This window comes from Alosa sapidissima, chromosome 3 (assembly GCF_018492685.1).
Source record: "Alosa sapidissima isolate fAloSap1 chromosome 3, fAloSap1.pri, whole genome shotgun sequence".
NCBI lineage: Eukaryota > Metazoa > Chordata > Actinopteri > Clupeiformes > Clupeidae > Alosa > Alosa sapidissima.
This window is the reverse complement of record NC_055959.1, coordinates 32,173,814-32,192,046: the sequence shown is the minus strand read 5'-3', so window position 1 is coordinate 32,192,046 and position 18,233 is coordinate 32,173,814. Positions and strand designations below refer to the sequence as shown.

Below are 18,233 nucleotides of genomic sequence, written 5' to 3'. Positions count from 1 at the left end.
CACTCTTTACTCACTCTTATTCTCTCACACACACACTTTATCGCACTCTCTTTGAAAACAATGAGCTGAAATCAAATGGAACACAAGTTACTGTAATCCTGTTTCTTCATTTATGTTATAAAATGTTTATTGATTTGGAATATGATGAATTACATGAATATATATTAAAATATCCAGTTCAGTTTACCTTGATGCCTATTTTCTGTGTCGATTTCTTGTCCTATTGCTGTAGACGTTATATGGTCAGTTGGTGTAAACGTTTTATGTCAATTGGTGTAACCAGTATTTTGTCTAAAAGACTAATATTATTTATGGATTATTTATCCATATAAAAGTTAATATGGATAATGATTTAATACTCTACTACACTGCATTAATGGGTGTTTAAACCATTTTTACTCAAATGGTCAAAGAATAGACAAAAAACAAGATGTTTATCAGCATATGGTCTTGCTCAGTACAATGGAAAACCCATATAATTTAAATTTAGAAATAAATATAATAAAACATATTCTCATAGGATATTACAAAATAAACTAATAATTTCCTCAGAACAATTGCATGACCTCTAGGAGGTGTGAAATATTAGATATTTGTCATTTTTTGTGGTTACACCATTTGACAATTTAACAGGCTGTTAGTTCTATTTTTTGTTAAAAAATAGTATAAACGTCATATTAAATAATATGAATATAACAGAAATACAAAGTATACACTTTAACAAACCTCAGGCATGTTTTGTTTTAAAGGTTTAAACATATTTTTGATTTGCTCATCTTACCAATCCTTATCCGTCACTGACCAACCGGCTCAAAGTAGAAAATGTGTAAGGATTATAAACGAGTTAGACATTGTGATTTTGGGAAATTAATGTTTTCAGTAAAGAGCTACGTCTACTGCTGTGTGATGTGTAGTGTGGATATGAGGGGGGTGTGGTTTGATAGCGAAGAGATCTGTGGAAATTAATTTCTTCTCTAGGTTTATAAACTAGCTAACTAATTATATTTGTTCCCAGTTACAATCCCAAAACCAGTTCTCACTCTTCAAACGGAAAGAAATTCATCTTGGGGTCAGCCTGTCCAGATGAGCTGCTCCATCTCCACTCAGTACCTGGGTGGGACATTCACCCTGCAGCAGCTCTCTGGGTCCTACAGAGAGACAAAGGCAGCCTCAGGAACCTCTGCTGTTTTCACCATCCATCAGGTGGACTTTGCCCATGGAGGATCCTACTACTGCCAGTATCAAACACGAGTGTCCAGTCGTGATTTCACCTCCTCCTGCAGTGATTCTGTCAGCTTCTCTGTAGACGGTGAGATGTTAACCACTTTTACGGCATATTACTTTTCATTTGACATTGTTTTGGAAAGGTTTCTAACATTACATTTTCATAGATTGTTTAGTTGTAATCATGAATTTGCAGCTTCTCTGTAGTCAGTGAGAAACTGAGAAAAATCTATTTCATGTTATTTGTATCACATGAAGTACTATGCAAAAGTTCTAGGCAAATTTGACACAATAGTATGATGTCAGGATGCTCCAAGAATTGCATGACTGTTTTGTTCACTGAAAAAATCCATAAACAATGGTCTGTTTTTCATTTCTGATCTTAATTTTAATTAGAAACATTATTATTAAAATTATATCTTAATATACTGCAGAGACCCCCTACTGCAAAAAATCAAAAACTACTACTAGTAACTAACACTACCATATGCAATATAATGTCTTTCATGTGTGTTGTATGTCCTCCAGTGTCCCTGTCACAACATCTCTGTCAGTGCCCCAGAGGGAGAGCTGGTCTTGGGGCCCCATGGCCCAGAGGTCCCCTGGGGCCAAAGCTTCTCCATCGTCTGCTCCACCAAGCCACAGTACCAAGGAGGCTCTTTCCACCTCATCTCGGACAGGTCAGCTGAGATCTGGACTGAGCTGGCGGTCAATCACTCTGCCTCTTTTGACTTTCCTGAAGCAGACTTTTTCCATGAAGGGAACTACAGCTGCTTCTACGAGGTCACTTTGTCCACACGTCTCTTCACCTCATTAAGAACAAATGAGCTTCATGTGACAATAAAAGGTGTAGTATCATTCTCCGTGTGATAACACATAATTGTAACACATAATGATCTGTTATCTGAAGTCTTCTTCTTCTTCTTATTCTTCCCACCAAATTTCTGTGTCTAATTCAGCTTCAACCGTTTAACGTAGAAACTTCATTCAAACTTTGTAATGTACTGTAGGTCTTGAAAAGGACACTTGAGGAATGTATTTTTCGTTTTTGTAAACTTTATACTTTTGAGATATTAACATAATCAAGCTTATTTTTCCCCATAGACTTTGCATTGGCACTATGACATCACAATGGGCTAATCAAACTGATTTGCACCTGTAACTGACAGCTGCTCAACTAGGCCAACTCTCTCTGTGTCTCTCCAAGGGCTATTAACGACTTAGAATGCAATTAACTGCACCTGTGCTCTCTCACTGACTGCAGCAACTTCAATGGAACCTCTTCTCTGTGTCTCTCTCCATTGGACTGGATAGCTCACTTTTCTCTTCCCCACTTTCTTTCACTTCTTTTTCTTCACTTCATCTATTAAACTATCTGTCTATCAACATCCAATAAACTAGCCTAGAAATCTAGACGCGCCCCTAGCTAGCTAGCTAGTCTAGCAACTCTCCGTTGGCTTGTGAGCTCCAGAAATCGAAACTTAATCAGGACATTGAAATCGTGTATAGAGTCGTTTGGTGGGCTTAACATAATGATTGATGGCAGAGTTGCAACGGTTTGGCTTGAATTCCCTGCTACTTGAAAACAAATATCCTATTCCGTCCTATTGCGTGCAGAGGGAATTTGAAAGACAACTGATTATCCCGCCCCTCGGACTGAGCACTGCGAACGGTGAGTGCCCAGACCCTACATTTTAATGTGGGTCTGGCTCGCCAGGCTACCAATAAACTATTTACCGATGCACATCTATTAATTCACTTTAAATAATTTAGCTGTTTAAACTATCCAATTGTTTAACTGGTCAGCCATTTAAACTGTCAACTGTCTTCAACTATGACTCCTGCCAACTGTTTCCTCTACCGACAACTGTTTCAAAATAAAAGTCCTCACTGCAATAATTCCCTATTAAATTATTTAACCATTTAAACTACTCAACTCCTTAAAGGGGAACTTGGCAACTATTTCAACGTAATAAACCCGTTTAGAAATCATTTGGATGGTTAAATGACCTGTTCCGGTGAAAATGGTGACTTTTCCCGCTGCCCCTAGCATCCCCAGGTGGAAAACCAACCTTGCAACATTGAGACTACCGTCCCGGAAAGAGAAGTGAGAAACAAGAAACTCGTTTTAAATCGTGTTTCTTACCTTGTAACATCCACATTGTCTGCCGAACTTATGCTAACCGTTTTGCTAGCTTGTAAACAAATCCATGTGCTTTATCGTTACCTTTTTCCACAGTTTGAAATAGCATAATGCACAATTTCTCCAGCAGAGGGGGAAATCCTGCCAAGTTTCCCTTTAACTGGTCAGCCATTCCAACTGTCAGTTGTCATCAACTATGACTCCCGCCAACTGTTTCCTTTGCCCACAACTGTTTCAAAATAAATGTCATCACTACAATAATTCACTATTAAATAATTTAACCATTTAAACTATCCAACTGTTCAGCCATTCCAACTGTCCGTTGTCATCCACTATGACTTGCATTTTCATGCACTGGTAATTCCAAAGAATTACATTTTCTAGTTATTGTTCTGATATTGTGTTTTATTTTTTGTTTAAAGTTATTACAATGTTCAATTCTTCTTTTATGTATTTGATTTTTGATGACTGATGTGGTGGTCCTCCATGTCATACAGCATCTGCACATCCCTCTGTGATCTATGGGGCAACACTCAGGCTGATGCTTCTTCTGATAGTCCTGTGCTCAGTGTTGCAGTTGAAGATAAAGAAGACACAGCATACAAACGCGATCAATGACGAAAACTGTGAGCACCCATTATAATATGATAGATCCTTTAAATCATACTCCTGGCTGGACCAGGTATTTAATATGCTAATATAAAGACTATGGTAATAACCTTATTGTTGTTTGTCCTTAATGCCAGGGCCTATGACTTCATTTGAAGTACCACAATCAACAGAGCCAGTGAACTGAAGACAGACTAGATACCATCTTAGCTGGAGGAAGAACTTGTCTTTCATGAATTTGCAGTCTGTAGGCCCCAATGTTATATGGTAAAGATTTTGTGCTTTTGCTTCAATGTTTTGTTTAGATGTTTGTCAAATCTACTTGGTGATTTTATGGTGTGTTTTCCTCCAGTACTGTGCTGTATCTTTGGCCATAGTAGAAGTGATTTTGGTATTTACGTCTTTCGTCAAAATTAAAAGCTTAGGCACAAAAGGTATATAAAGTATGAAATTTATATCAGTTTGTATGTCTGCCTAATAAAGATTTGTAAATCTGTTCCATGGCGTTAACATGAAGTTAAAATATCTGCATTCAGAGGAGCAAGTCTATTTTACACTTTGGAATCCATAAGTAATGCTACACACCATGTTACTGGGATAGCAGCTAGGCCATGATAATGCTACACACCATGTTACTGGGATAGCATCTAGGCCAAGGTAATACTCACTGCAAAAAGTGATATCTTACTTAGTGTTATAATCTTATATTAAGATAAAAATCTAGGCAAAATCTTCTTAAAACAAGTAAATTTATCTGCCAGTGGATTAAGAAAATGTATCTTAAAATTTAAGAGAATTTGTCTTAAATATCATCTTAAATTGAGGTACATTTTCTTAATCCATTGGCAGATAAATTTGCTTGTTTTTTTTTTTTTGTCTTAATTTAAGAAGATTTTGACTTATTTTAAGTCAAATAATGCTAAAAACAATACTGACTAGATTTGTTTATCTTAATGTAAGATTATAACACTTGGCAAGATATCATGTTATTGGAATAGCAGCTAGGCCATGATAATACTACACACCATGTTATTGGAATAGCAGGTAGGTCATGATAATACTAGCTCGATGGTGTTTTAAGCCCCCACTGTCGACTTCAAGGCTGCGCTGCGACCGTCGACTTTAAAGGGGAACTTGGCAACTATTTCAACGTAATAAACCCGTTTAGAAATCATTTGGATGGTTAAATGACCTGTTCCGGTGAAAATGGTGACTTTTCCCGCTGCCCCTAGCGTCCCGAGGTGGAAAACCAACCTTGCAACATTGAGACTACCGTCCCGGAAAGAGAAGTAAGAAACAAGAAACTCGTTTTAAATCGTGTTTCTTACCTTGTAATATCCACATTGTCTGCCGAACTTATGCTAACCGTTTTGCTAGCTTGTAAACAAATCCATGTGCTTTATCGTTACCTTTTTCCACAGTTTGAAATAGCATAATGCACAATTTCTCCAGCAGAGGGGGAAATCCTGCCAAGTTTCCCTTTAATTTGTCATTTAATTCATTGAAAACCTACGCTTTTATAGCCCTTGTCAGTGTGCATACAAATGGACAGGGCAGCCCCTCCCTCCATATTTAGCATGTCATTTAGCATGTCATAGACTTGCATTAAAATAATCCAACATTCAGCATTACTGGCTACCATTAGCCGCCAACTTCACTTGCCTACAAAATGATTACTGGGTGGGTCTGCTCCCACTTACTTAAGCATAAGTAAGTATAAGTATATAAGTATATATACTCTTTTGATCCCGTGAGGGAAATTTGGTCTCTGCATTTATCCCAATCCGTGAATTAGTGAAACACACTCAGCACACAGTGAACACACAGTGAGGTGAAGCACACACTAATCCCAGCGCAGTGAGCTGCCTGCTACAACAGCAGTGCACGGGGAGCAGTGAGGGGTTAGGTGCCTTGCTCAAGGGCACTTCAGCCATTCCTACTGGTCGGGGTTCAAACCGGCAACCCTCTGGTTACAAGCACCTAACCCTAACCTTAACCCTTGCCTAACCCTAGTGCCTTCCATGCAGCGCTGCCTGTAAGACGACGTTGGGGGCTTAAAACACTAAACACCACAATGCTCGGGGATCTGGTAAAACCACTACAAATGGTAGAGGTAGTAAGTGTAGGACTAAAATTGTTTTGTAAATTGAATTGTGATTTCCATGTGTTCATTCACGGCATCTAATAACGCTAATCTGTGCAGCAGCCTGAATTCAGAGGTTCACGAGAGACTTATTTAGTAGAATAAAAGACCAGACAGTTTCAATGTTATCATAAACACACACAAAACATGATTCTTTATTAAACATCATCATTCTCTTCATCCAAGGATCTGACAATAATAACAGTTTCATTTTTGTGCGTCCAGCTGTAGTACAAGTGTCAAGGAAAAGAGCGAAGAGAGTTGTGCCTTGTTTGTGAGGGGTGAGAGGGTCGCCTTGAGCAGCTGTCCATCCTTTGTGTGTGTGAAAGAGAGAAATAGGTAGAGGGGAAAAGACAGACAGCGAGAAGAAAAAGAGAGAAAATTGATGTTGGTTGTGGTGTGTTTGCATTCGTGCGTGCATGTGTGTGTGGGAGGGAGAGAGACCCTGCTTTGGCTGTGACACAGTGATTTTGCGTAGCTGTTTTGTGATTTTACACATATTTTTTTTTCGCTGTTTATTCACTATTTTGTTTTTTCTCTAAACCCCATGAAGTGTTCGGACAGCGCGGTTCTACTGAACACGCAGCGCCGAGGCAGTGAGGCCGTGGCTTGCTCGACCACACAAGGATGAAGTGTTCACAGAGGCAGTGCTGTTGGCCACAGGTTAGGTGATTGTCTGCTAGGAGGCAGTGACGTTGGTGGGGGAGGAGAGAGGAGAAACACGCTGTACAGCTCACTGTAAACACACAAAGCTAACATGTCATTGGATTTCCCCCCTCTATCATCATTCATTGTCTTATTCAGGGAGGTTGACTGAGCATTGAGCTCGTTTTACAGCAATGCCATGTTAAGGTCTGTGTATCACCTGTTGCCCCTGAAATCACACACTTGCTTGCTATTAAGCCTTAAGTAAAGGACTGTGAAAAAGTCAGTGTCCTGTCCTTACATTGTGGTTAACCTGTTGAGGAGTACGGTCACAAATATGTGATTAGAATGTCCGCAAACTGAGAGTTCCGCACTATGATGCGACAATTGCCCTCAAAGATTTTCCCCATAGACCGTACAAAGAACACTGAAACTATGGATCGTTTTTGTAGAATTCTAGAAGTAATAATTCAAAAATAATTCAGTCCTCAACAGGAGGATCCAAATCTGAATGGGCTCCAGTAATGACAGACTGAAGCAGAAACAGGAAGTGCTTTCCTATAATGTGAAGTAATGGAACCCCATTCTTTTTCCATGCACTTCTAAAGTGCATGTCCTTTTGCCAGTATGTGATTTTAGGCACACTTTGGTGCTTCAGTGAGCCAAACTTTATTTCAACGTACAAACGTGAGCTTTACAGGGAGCCGTACAGGGTAGGAGTTAGGAGGTGTTTGCACAGAATAGAGGCAGTTATGTTGTGGGGTGGGGTGCGGTGCTGTGCTGTGCACTGAATGTGTGTGTAGTAGAGGCAGTATTGTTGTTCAGGACACATGTACAATAAGGACATGATACAGACACAGTGAGTGGGGGGTGGGGAGGCTGGATTGGGGGGAGGGTGGGTGGGGGGGGGGGGGGCGGTGTCAGTTGGGGGTTCATCACATTCAGTGGAAAGGGAAATGAAGCATCTGATTTGTTCTCTGAAAACAATGCAGCTGGTTTTGGTTGGGTACCCTAATCATGGGATGAGAGCACCACCATTCTTGAGGACTAACTATCTCTTGAGAACAAGCTGTTAGCATGCCTGCTCTACGGGCATGTCCAGTCCAGTCCCATCCACTCCAACCCTAACCCTAGAACCCCCCCCACAGGCCTCAGCCCCACCCGTGAAAACTTAACACAAAGAAGAAGAAATAAAGTTCATATGAAAGGCATTAACATGTGTCGACAGAGATCAACCTTCCCAGAGACTGACAGAAGAATACATATTTTGCACATTATGTCCTCCTTGGCAATAGTCTCCTATCTCTGCATTATCTGACTGGACCTGAGCAAAACACTCACAAGGCCATCTTCCATGTGTCTTACTTGTCCCTCTGTCAGAGTGACCTCTTCTGAATCACTTTCTCTCGGTCTCTCTCGTGGACATGAACATAACAGTACTCTTTACAGCTGGTGAGCATGGTGATTTGAACTGGTTTGTTGGACAGTGTTTGTCAGTGACCGTGCCCCTGATGTGCATGACATGAACAGTATCCAGTCACTTCTACAGCAACAGTCCCAGAAGTGACCACATCAGTCCGCAAGGTGTGAATACAAATTTTGTGTGTGAGTGTGTGAAGGAGGGCTGATGGTGGAGTCAACACAACTGTATCTAAACTCTGAGGGACGATAATCAGTAAGAAAGAAAAACAAATGATTTTAATGCATCATTCCACCTAAGACAATTCAAATGTTCATCATGTTCTTAATTCTGTCAATATAGATATTTTATATATTCATATAGCTCTCATTAGAAAAGAAAGGGTTTCGAAAGTTTTGAAACGTCCCTGACAACATCTGGACACCGGGAGATTTCCTGCCTGACCGCAGGGTTCTCTCTCTCTCTCCCTCTCTCTCTCCTCCTCTCTTTGGCTGATCCTTCCCTCCAAAGTCCAAAACAGCCAATCGGCATCTCAGCGGTCTGCGGATCCTAAAGTGAGGAGGGGTCCATCAAGCGCACACGCACGCACACACACATATATATACAGGAAGCAAAAACGCCTGACTTCCTGTTCTTGCCCATGGCGAGTAGGTCGGCTCAGCAGTCTGGAGCTGGACAGTGGGCCATGGGGTGCGCAGAGGCGGGGTCCTGAAGGTGACGGACGGCTCTGGGTTGTGCAGACTGGAGGGGACGCACTGACCAGCGTCGGACCCGGATCTGTAGAGAACAAGGCTGGCTGGGCCTGACCCCCGGGTGCTTGGCTCAGCAGGTTTGGAACCCGGACTGCGATTCCAGTTTGGAGAGAGAGGATCAGAAGGTCCTTTGGACCAGTGTTCCCTCAGTGCCACCTCACCCCAGCCCGGCCAGGTGACTGACCAGTTGTGGTCTGTCCAAAGCCACCCCGCCGACCTCAGTCTCCCTGCTCTCCCCAAAGTTAAAGTAACAAAAAACAGAACTGAGGAAACTCAGAGAAACTCAGCTGTGGGTCCGAGTGTGGGTCCAGCTGAGTCCAACCCAACCCAGCTCGGCCCGGCCCAACGGCCTGCTTAAAAGGGCTCCAGTTTCACGCTGAAAGTGTCTTCTCTTTCCCCATTCTTTCTCTCCAGAGGAGCCTGGGTTTGGTTTGGTTGTTTTTTGTGTGGTGGGGTCAGGGTGAAAGTATGTGTGTGTGTGTGTGTGTATATATATGTGTGTGTGTGTGTGTGTGTGTGTGGAGGGGGGGGGCGTTGGGGAGGGAGAGGTGGGTCCAGATCAGGGGGAGGGTGAGGGCGACGGGGCCGGGGGGCTGCTCTGCTCTGAGCTCGGGGAGAGGCTGGGACTGCAGCTGCGCGCGCCGCCACGTGCCCCACCGCCCTCACGGTTGTCCAGGCCCTCGGAGTTCTCCAGCATCTCCTGGATGAGTGGGGGCATGGAGCCCGGGATCTCCATCTTCAGGGTGATCACTCGCTCCGCCCCTGTGAGACAGACAGAGGAAAAGACAGGGGGAAGGGAGGTGGAGAGAGGGAGAGAGGGAGAGAACAGACAAACAGAAGACAAGAGTGGAGAAGGGGAAAAAGGAAATAAAGGAGATTTTGACGTCATATTTCAGCAGTGCCATGAGAGACTGTGTGTGTGTGTGTTTGTTTGTGTGTTTGTGTGTTGAAATTAAGAATTAATGTCCATCGCTGCTCCAGGGTGCGGATATTCATTCTACTTTCCATCTTACCGAGTACCTTTATCCTGCACCTGGTATCAGTGTGGGATGTGCACACAACTACTCTACCAAACTGTGTGTGTGTGTGTGTGTGTGTGTGTACCTTTAGCGCTGATGCTGCGCAGGTCTGTGATCTTCATGAGCATCTTGGGAAACATGTGGGGCTTGTGGGGCCTCCTGTTCCTCACGTAGAGCTTCAGAGCCTCCAGGAGGGGCTCCTGCAGGATGTCCACCTTGTCCGACTGCTCCAGGTCCTGACGGTCTGTGCACACGCGCGCACACACACACACACACACACACACACACACACACACGCACGCACGCACGCACGCGCACACACACAAACAACAACATTAGTGCCTGGGCACTCCCTTATATCACTGATGTCAGCTTCATGAACCACCACACACATACATTACACATTAACAATTTGGCCATAACCGATAAGATGCTTATTTTATTAGTTTATTTATTTTTTTTGTTAATTACAGTAGGCAGGGAAACAAACATATTATTTTGTATTCAAAAATACATATTATTTTGTATTCAAAAATACAAAATAATAGCTGCCCCATAACTGCCCAAAGTGCGTTACAAGATGGTTGCCGAGTGGAGGGACTTGCCTAAGAGGACCTTGTTATTAGTGCTCTGGAAGTTCCTACCTCCGCACAGCAGACAGATGGCGCTCAGGAGCCCTGTCTCAGCATCGTCCATCTCCAGTGGCAACAGCTGGTTGGCGAAGGCAAACACGAGGTCGGTCAGCGGCCCGAAGCCGGCGTTGTGCATCTGTGTGCGGTTCAGCGTCAGCCCGTCCGAGAAGGTCATAGTGTCCTGGTCGGGGGTGTACCGCGTGCAGATCCTCAGAATCTGAGCAGCCAAAAGAAAAAAAAATGAATCGCAGGTCAGGAAGAGTAGATGACAGAACAGATGAGAGAGGGAATATGAGAGAGAGAGAGAGAGAGAGAGAGAGAGAGACTGTCAGTCTGCTTGTGCTGTAAGCACCCATACTGTTATACAGTATAATTCTATATAATTTTATGTTCTACTGTTGTTATACAGTATGATTCTATGTAATTCTATGTTCTACTGTTGTCAACATTTCTGCACTGTGTTTGCTTTGGCAACACTATTTCTTATCAAATGACCATGTCAATAAATTTTAATGAATTTAACTGAATTAAATTGAATTGACTGACCAGGATGTCGAGGCAGGCGGCCTTGAGAAGTGTGATCTGGTCGGCTATGGTGAGCGTGGTGAAGCCGGGCAGCTGCTTGGCGAACTCCACCGTCTTGATGATGCACTTGGTGGACAGCTCGCTGAACTTATCCCACAGGTCCACGTCCAGCGACACACGCTGCTCCGCACTGTTATTCTGCAGTCACACACACACAGAATTGAAGCGTTTGAGGGCTCATCTCGTCCATGACATGCATTTCAGCACTACTCATCACCTGACATATCATTTTAATTTTTCCTTAGAGTTTAAAAAAAAAAAATACAAAAAAAAAAAAAAAGAAATTCCAATAATCTGTGAACTGTATACTCAACCTGACTGGATGAGTTTTAGTCTGGTGGCAACAGATTTATAGGGTTAAAATATAAATATTGGGAGCTCCTCTAGGTGTGTGTGTGTGTGTGTGTGTGTGTCTCACCGTTGTGTATTTTCCGAGCTGACAGAGCGAGGGGAAGGTCTCCTGGTGGGCCTTGCGCACACGCTCGATCATGTCCTCCGTGTCGGGGCTCAGCACGTAACTCTCCGAGCACTCCGGCTTCTTCTCCTCCTTCTTCTTCTTATTCCGGTCATTCCGCACCGCTACAGGGAGGAGAGACACACAAAGATGGCATTCAGGAAACACACACAAACCATACGATCGTGCACTCACTGACGTGGATGTGAACTCCTACTGGGTTAGTGGTGACTGTAGTAAGGAGCTTGTCATGCACCTTGACTCTTGGGCCAATAAAACTAAACAAAACAACAGATGTTTGGGCAGCAGGAAGAGCATAGCCCAGCTGTGTCCTTCTCAAATCCATGGTCACAGCCCAGTCCATGCATAGAGATAGCCATTCATGTGTGTGTGTGTGTGTGTGTGTGTGGGAAAACTGATGGCGTCATCTCGTCAAAAAGGCGCTAAATGAGCACCTCGAATGTCAGAGCAGGACAAGACTGAGCACAAACAAGCCCATTGTCTTGCCACCGTGAGCCCCTGAACTCACTCGTCTTAAGCCGGAGAGGAAGATTAAGTAGCATGTGATACCCGTTAAATGGCACGCAGCTAAACCCAATTAGGGGAGTGTGCATAGCTAAAATGATAAAGGTTACTATTTCATTGCCAAAAATATTCCTCTTTGACACACATCCACATAGCCAACAATTACTGTCCATTTCCTGAATTCATCCGTTTACAGTTACGGTCTTAATGTTTCAATTTGGTGGTTAAATCTGACGTCACAGACCCAACCCTTTTAGTGAGGGTAAAACAAAAAACAAAAACAAAAAAATCGCTGATCTCTAAAAGTAATTAGCGTAGCTGACCAGCTACATGATGTAGTCAAGGGTAACGTCCAGGCCTCTGTGAAAAATAGGATTTTATTAGGTTGAAGCAGCAAGTAAGTAGTAGAATGCCAAACCAAAAAAAAAAAAAAAAAGGAGTATCTTTCACTGTCTCTGGAAAATAATGAGCGGCTCTGGGACGAGTTGGAACCAGAAAAAAATATACAGTAGGCACGTTATTGCATCACGACTTAACAACCGGATAGTGTGGATCACAGGCAATACCACTTCCAGCCACAGGGTGGCGGCCAAGTCCTGTGTGAGAGTGCAAACACAGTAGGCAGGCAGAGGAAAGCTGGGAGGGTAGACAGATACCAGATACACTCAGTTCCCTAATGGTGTCAATTCAAAGAATGGAAAGACAACGAGAGAGAGAGAGAAAGAAAGGATGAGAAACAGGAAGAGAGAGGGAGAGAGAGCAGAGACACTCGGACACACGGAGTCAATTCAAAGAATGGAAAGACAAAGTGAGACAGAGAGAGAAAGAAAGAGAGACAGGGGATGAGAGAAGGAGAGAGAGGGGATGAGAGAAGGAGAGAGAGGGGATGAGAGGCAATGAGAGAGGGAGAGTGGGGAATGAGAGCTGAGGAAGAGAGAAAAGGCAGGAAAGAGGGAGGGAGGGAGAGAGAGAGAGAAAGAGCACGATGGCAGATGTGTAAGGGAGCAGAGCGGCTTTGAAGTGACACTTGAAAGAGAGCTTAAGAGTGGGAAACCAGCGACCTGCTGAGCATGCACAACCAGAGATGAGAGGCAATGAGGGAAACAACACACTCTCTCTCACACACACACACACACGGGAACACTGAGCAGAAAGAGACAGGTAGGGATGGGAGAAATGTAATTCTCTGTGGTCCCTCAGTCTTCATGCTCCAATACTGAGCAGTGTCAGCATCTAGTCCTGTGTGCACGCATGTCACATCTCTCCTTCTCATGCTCCCCCCCCCCCACCCCACACACACACACACACACAGATCCCTTACCCAATGCTTGAAACCCAAGCACAGGCTGCATGAGTTGCACACAATCACAGGCACATGGATATTAAAAATGTATGTAGGAGAGTGGAGGCAAGAAAGAACACGCATCTCACAGTGATGAAACACACACACACAGAGAGAGAGAGAGAGAGAGAGAGAGAGAGAGAGAGAGAGAGAGAGAGAGAGAGAGAGAGAGATCACTTGCACACCAACTTCCCCTACTGCAGTGAACCAAAACAATACAGTGTTCAGGCCACCTCCAAAACAAGCACTCACAAGATGCACAACACACACACACACACACACACGCTGCAGGCAGTGTGGTGATGAATAGTATTGGTTGATGGCACCGTTAATAACGCTGACAAATGACCTCTGTTTACGTTACAGCCACACTAATCTAATCACGTCACATGACAAATATGGCCTCTGCTAACGGCTTAACGGGCTCAGCCAGGCCTCCCACTGCATCTCCGCTCCTCATCCCTTCTTCCTCTCACTCTCCTCTTCTCTCAGTCTTTCCTCTCCACCATTTTCCCTCGTTATTTCATCCCCAATTCCAATCTTCTCTCTCTCTCTCTCTCTACACGGTTTGTTTTCTCTTTATTTTATGCTGCAGAGTACTCTTCACTCCTCTCCTCTCTCATCTCTCCTCACTACTCCTCTCCTCTCCTCACATCTTTCAAGTCAAGTTTTATTTATATAGTGCATTTCATACACAGAGGTCATTCAATGTGCTTTACATAAACAATCCTCATCTCTCCTCTCATCTCTCCTCTTATCTCCTCACTCCTCTCCTCACACTCCTCTCATCTCTCACACTCACTCTCATCTCTTCTCTCATCTCCTCACACTCCTCTCCTCACATCTCTCCTCTCCTCTCATCTCTCCTCTCATCTCTCCTCTCATCTCTCCTCTCATCTCATCTCATCACTCTCCCCTCTTCTCTACTCTCCTCTCCTCACACTCCTCTCCTCTCTCCTCTCCTCTCCTCTCTCCTCACACTCCTCTCCTCACACTCCTCTTCTCTCCTCACACTCCTCTCCTCTTCTCTACTCTACTCTCCTCTTACTCCTCTCCTCATCTCTCCTCTCCTCCTCCTCTCCTCTCCTCTCTCCTCACACTCCTCTCCTCTTCTCTACTCTCCTCTTCTCTACTCTCCTCTCCTCACACTCCTCTCCTCTCATCTCTCCTCTCCTCTCCTCCTCTCCTCCTCCTCTCCTCTCCTTCCTCTCCATCTCTCTCCTCTCCTCACACTCCTCTCCTCCTCTCCTCACACTCCTCTCCTCACACTCCTCTCCTCTCATCTCTCCTCTCCTCCTCTCCTCTCATCTCTCCTCCTCTCCTCAACACTCCTCTACTCTCCTCTCCTCTCCTCCCCTCTCCTCACACTCCTCTCCTCCTCTCCTCTCCTCTCCTCACACTCCTCTCCTCACACTCCTCTCCCTCTCCCCCCTCTCCTCTCCTCTCCTCCTCTCCTCTCCTCACACTCCTCTCTCCTCTCTCCTCTCCCCCCTCTCCTCTCCTCTCTCCTCTCCTCACACTCCTCTCCTCTCCATCTCTTCTCTTCTGCACGCTCAGGCCTCTCCGCAGGACACCCTCCCCGAGCGGAACCCTTCCGGTCTGCTCTTTTGAGTTTACAACTCCATTCTCTCATTTCACTTCCTGATTCTGCCTGATTGTACTCGACCGCACGCTGTTAATCTGCTGAGACGCTTCCATCTTTCTCCCTTCCTCTCCATGTCCCTCGTCCTTTGCTCAGTCTGCCAGTTCTCCTCTCCTCTCCCAAAACTTCTACTTCAGTTTCTCTGCCTCAGCATCTTAAGACAAACTCCTTTGACAAAAAAAAACTTTCGCTTCTCATCCCAGTCCTCTCTGTCAGTCTCCTTTCCACGGTCCTCTCTCTCCCTCTCTTTTTTCAAGGTCTCTCTGAATCACCCTCTCTTTATCATTGGATCGCTCTCCATCACCCTCTTTTTCACAGTCTCTCTCTACTCTCTTTTTCATTGGATCTCTCCCCCATCACCCTCTCTTTTTCAGTCTCTCCACCCCCCCACCCCCCCACACACACACACACGCACAGTTTCTCCTACTTTGTTGATCGCCTTCAGTCTTTAGCAGTTATCCTCCCCTACCACTCACCTTGTTCTCAAGGTATCTAGGCTTGTGTTATCCTGAAGATGAGTCTCTCTCTCTCTCTCTCTCTCTCTCTCTCTCCTCTCACACACACACACTGAGATGTCCTCTTTTCCCCTGTGGGCGTGAGGAGCCTCATTACTGGTGAGTCTGTCTCACAACGAAGAAAATGACTTTTTCCTCTCCTCCACTCTTCCCCCCTTTACATTCTTGTTTTTCTCTCTCTCCCTCTCCTTGTTTTTCTCTCTCTCTCCCTCTCCTTGTTTTTCTCTCTCTCTCCCTCTCCTTGTTTTTCTCCCTCTCTCTCTCGTTTTCACAGGCACACATTCATTTCTCCAGGGGAAAGGGTACCAGCATGGGCCCAGAAAAACACAATCTAATGAAGCCATTAAAGAACTATTAGCCCCAGATCCCCAATCAGTCACAGCATACACAAACGTGCGCGCGCACACACACACACACACACACACACACACACACACACACAGTAAACCATGCTTGCAGCTGGTTCTATATGTCATGTCTCCGATGTCTAGATTACATAGTGGCAAAGTGCATCTGTCACGCATGTTAGCTGCTGCTCCGTTAGCGACAGTCCAAGCACACACTCACTCTTCTGCTTGAGTTCTAGTGCTAGTCCTCATGTTTACATCCTTCGTGTGCACATGGGTCTGTACAAGTACAGTGTGTGTGTGTAGGTGTTTGTGTGTGTGTGTGTGTGTGTGTGTGTGTGTATATATATAGATGTTGTGTTGGATCTGAATGACAAACAGCACAAACCCACCATAGCCCATGGCTCTAACAGCTAGAGAGGTGGTTGGGTTGGGTGGATGGCATGGGCTACTCCCAGCCAATGGCATCACGCCAGCTCAAACCAACGGTCTCATCATAGCAGTGAGCATTTGGGCCAAACAATGAATACTCATTTCATGCACATACACATCATTAGGACACAGAATGCTTGGGCTTCCTTCCCTCATTCCATTCTAATTTCCCACCCTCTTACACACAAACAAAATCATTATTTGATACTAAACAGGATGTATACTATTTCCCTTTCGCTCTGAAACAAAAATGTCTTTGGCTCAGTAAACATAAAATAAACATTGCCGAATATAAAATCAGGCCACAAACACAACAAACGTACAAACAAAAAAAAGCCCTCTGGCTTTCACAATATCAGTGGTACACAGATTTCTGTGTGTCCTCATTAGGCCACAAGCGCTCTCTGGAGACGTCAGGCATAACGTCCTCTCCTCCCACGGCCAGCACTGACACTGGACACTTCCTCAGCCTGGCCAGCAGGTGGCAGTAGAGGGCCCAACAGGAGCCCTCAGGCAGAACAGAGAAAAACGCTTCTATCGATCGGAGATGAGGGCTGAGCCGGGGGGACGCAAGGCTACTCTCTGACACATGAAAAGTGGGCCACAAGGCATGCTGGGAAGGATGGGGGGAAAGGACATGGGGAGGAAGGAGAGGGTGTCTCTGGGGGATTGCAGTGTAGAGCAAGGGCGCGCGCCGTGCGTGTGTGTGTGTGCGGGTGTGTGTGTGTGATATGTGTGTCCTTGGTAAGACAGTCAAGAACATCATAAAAGCTATGCTCACAAAAAAGTGAGTGATCAAACACACGCACACAGTATATACTTATACACTTTTGGCCAGCCCGTGGCCCACTGGTTAGCACTCTGGACTTGTAACCGGAGGGTTGCCGGTTCGAGCCCCGACCAGTGGGCTGCGGCTGAAGTGCCCTTGAGCAAGGCACCTAACCCCTCACTGCTCCCCGAGCGCCGCCGTTGTAGCAGGCAGCTCACTGCGCCGGGATTAGTGTGTGCTTCACCTCACTGTGTGTTCACTGTGTGCTGTTTTGTGTTTCACTAATTCACGGATTGGGTTAAATGCAGAGACCAAATTTCCCCTCACGGGATCAAAAAGTATATATACTATACTATACTTCACACACACACCACACCTTAATGAGACTTCCATACAACTTGGACCCCCCCACACACACACACAGGTACTCACACTCTTTGGACATGCCCACTTCGAAGCACTTTTGCAACCGGCCAGTACTGGCAGCGGTTGCGCGTGACCTTGTTGATGATGCAACTCTTCTCCCGGTGACAGGTATACACCATGTTTTTCTGTATACTTCTCCTGAAGAAGCCCTGAGAGAGAGAGAGAGAGCGAGAGAGAGGAGAGCACACAGAAAGAAAAAGAGAAGCTCTATTAGTTCATTAAGTTCTTTCATTCATGTCACTCACAGCAACACCTTGAAATCCCCCCCCCCCCCACAACACACACACACACCAACACACACACACCAACACACACACAAACACCTCTGTGTACACAACAGCAACTAGAAAAAAACCTGCAAGCAGAGCCCAATAAACATCATTAGCAACTCCTTAAAACTTTTTTTTTAAAAAGCCCACAGAACCATAAAAGCAATTTACAGCATGGTGTGTTTTTTACGAGCTTGTGGGCACGGCGTGGTGTGTGAGGTTTGGCAAGCAGCAGCGGGCACGTTGGCAGCCCCGGCCAGATGGGCACCAGTTTAAGAATCAATGCCGATGGGGTCAGCGGATCGCTGTGGCACCACACTGGTGGGTATTATATCGCCAG

General features: G+C 45.0%; 2 protein-coding genes across 2 annotated transcripts in view; one reads left to right on the top strand and one right to left on the bottom strand.

Annotated features, from left to right (window-relative positions):
* Positions 1-2,017, top strand: part of LOC121704800 — a 71,655-nt gene extending 69,638 nt beyond the window's left edge. The window contains exons 22-23 of the mRNA XM_042085294.1: positions 1,016-1,309; positions 1,753-2,017. Of these exons, the coding sequence (XP_041941228.1) occupies positions 1,016-1,309; positions 1,753-1,913 (455 nt within the window). The 3' untranslated portion in view covers positions 1,914-2,017. The remainder of the gene's footprint in view (positions 1-1,015; positions 1,310-1,752) is intronic.
* A 4,227-nt stretch (positions 2,018-6,244) lies between these two features.
* Positions 6,245-18,233, bottom strand: part of rarab (retinoic acid receptor, alpha b) — a 34,357-nt gene continuing 22,368 nt past the window's right edge. Inside the window, 7 exon segments of the mRNA XM_042086579.1 lie at positions 6,245-9,698; positions 10,041-10,199; positions 10,600-10,804; positions 11,134-11,310; positions 11,591-11,751; positions 17,631-17,676; positions 17,678-17,773. Of these exon segments, the coding sequence (XP_041942513.1) occupies positions 9,496-9,698; positions 10,041-10,199; positions 10,600-10,804; positions 11,134-11,310; positions 11,591-11,751; positions 17,631-17,676; positions 17,678-17,773 (1,047 nt within the window). The 3' untranslated portion in view covers positions 6,245-9,495.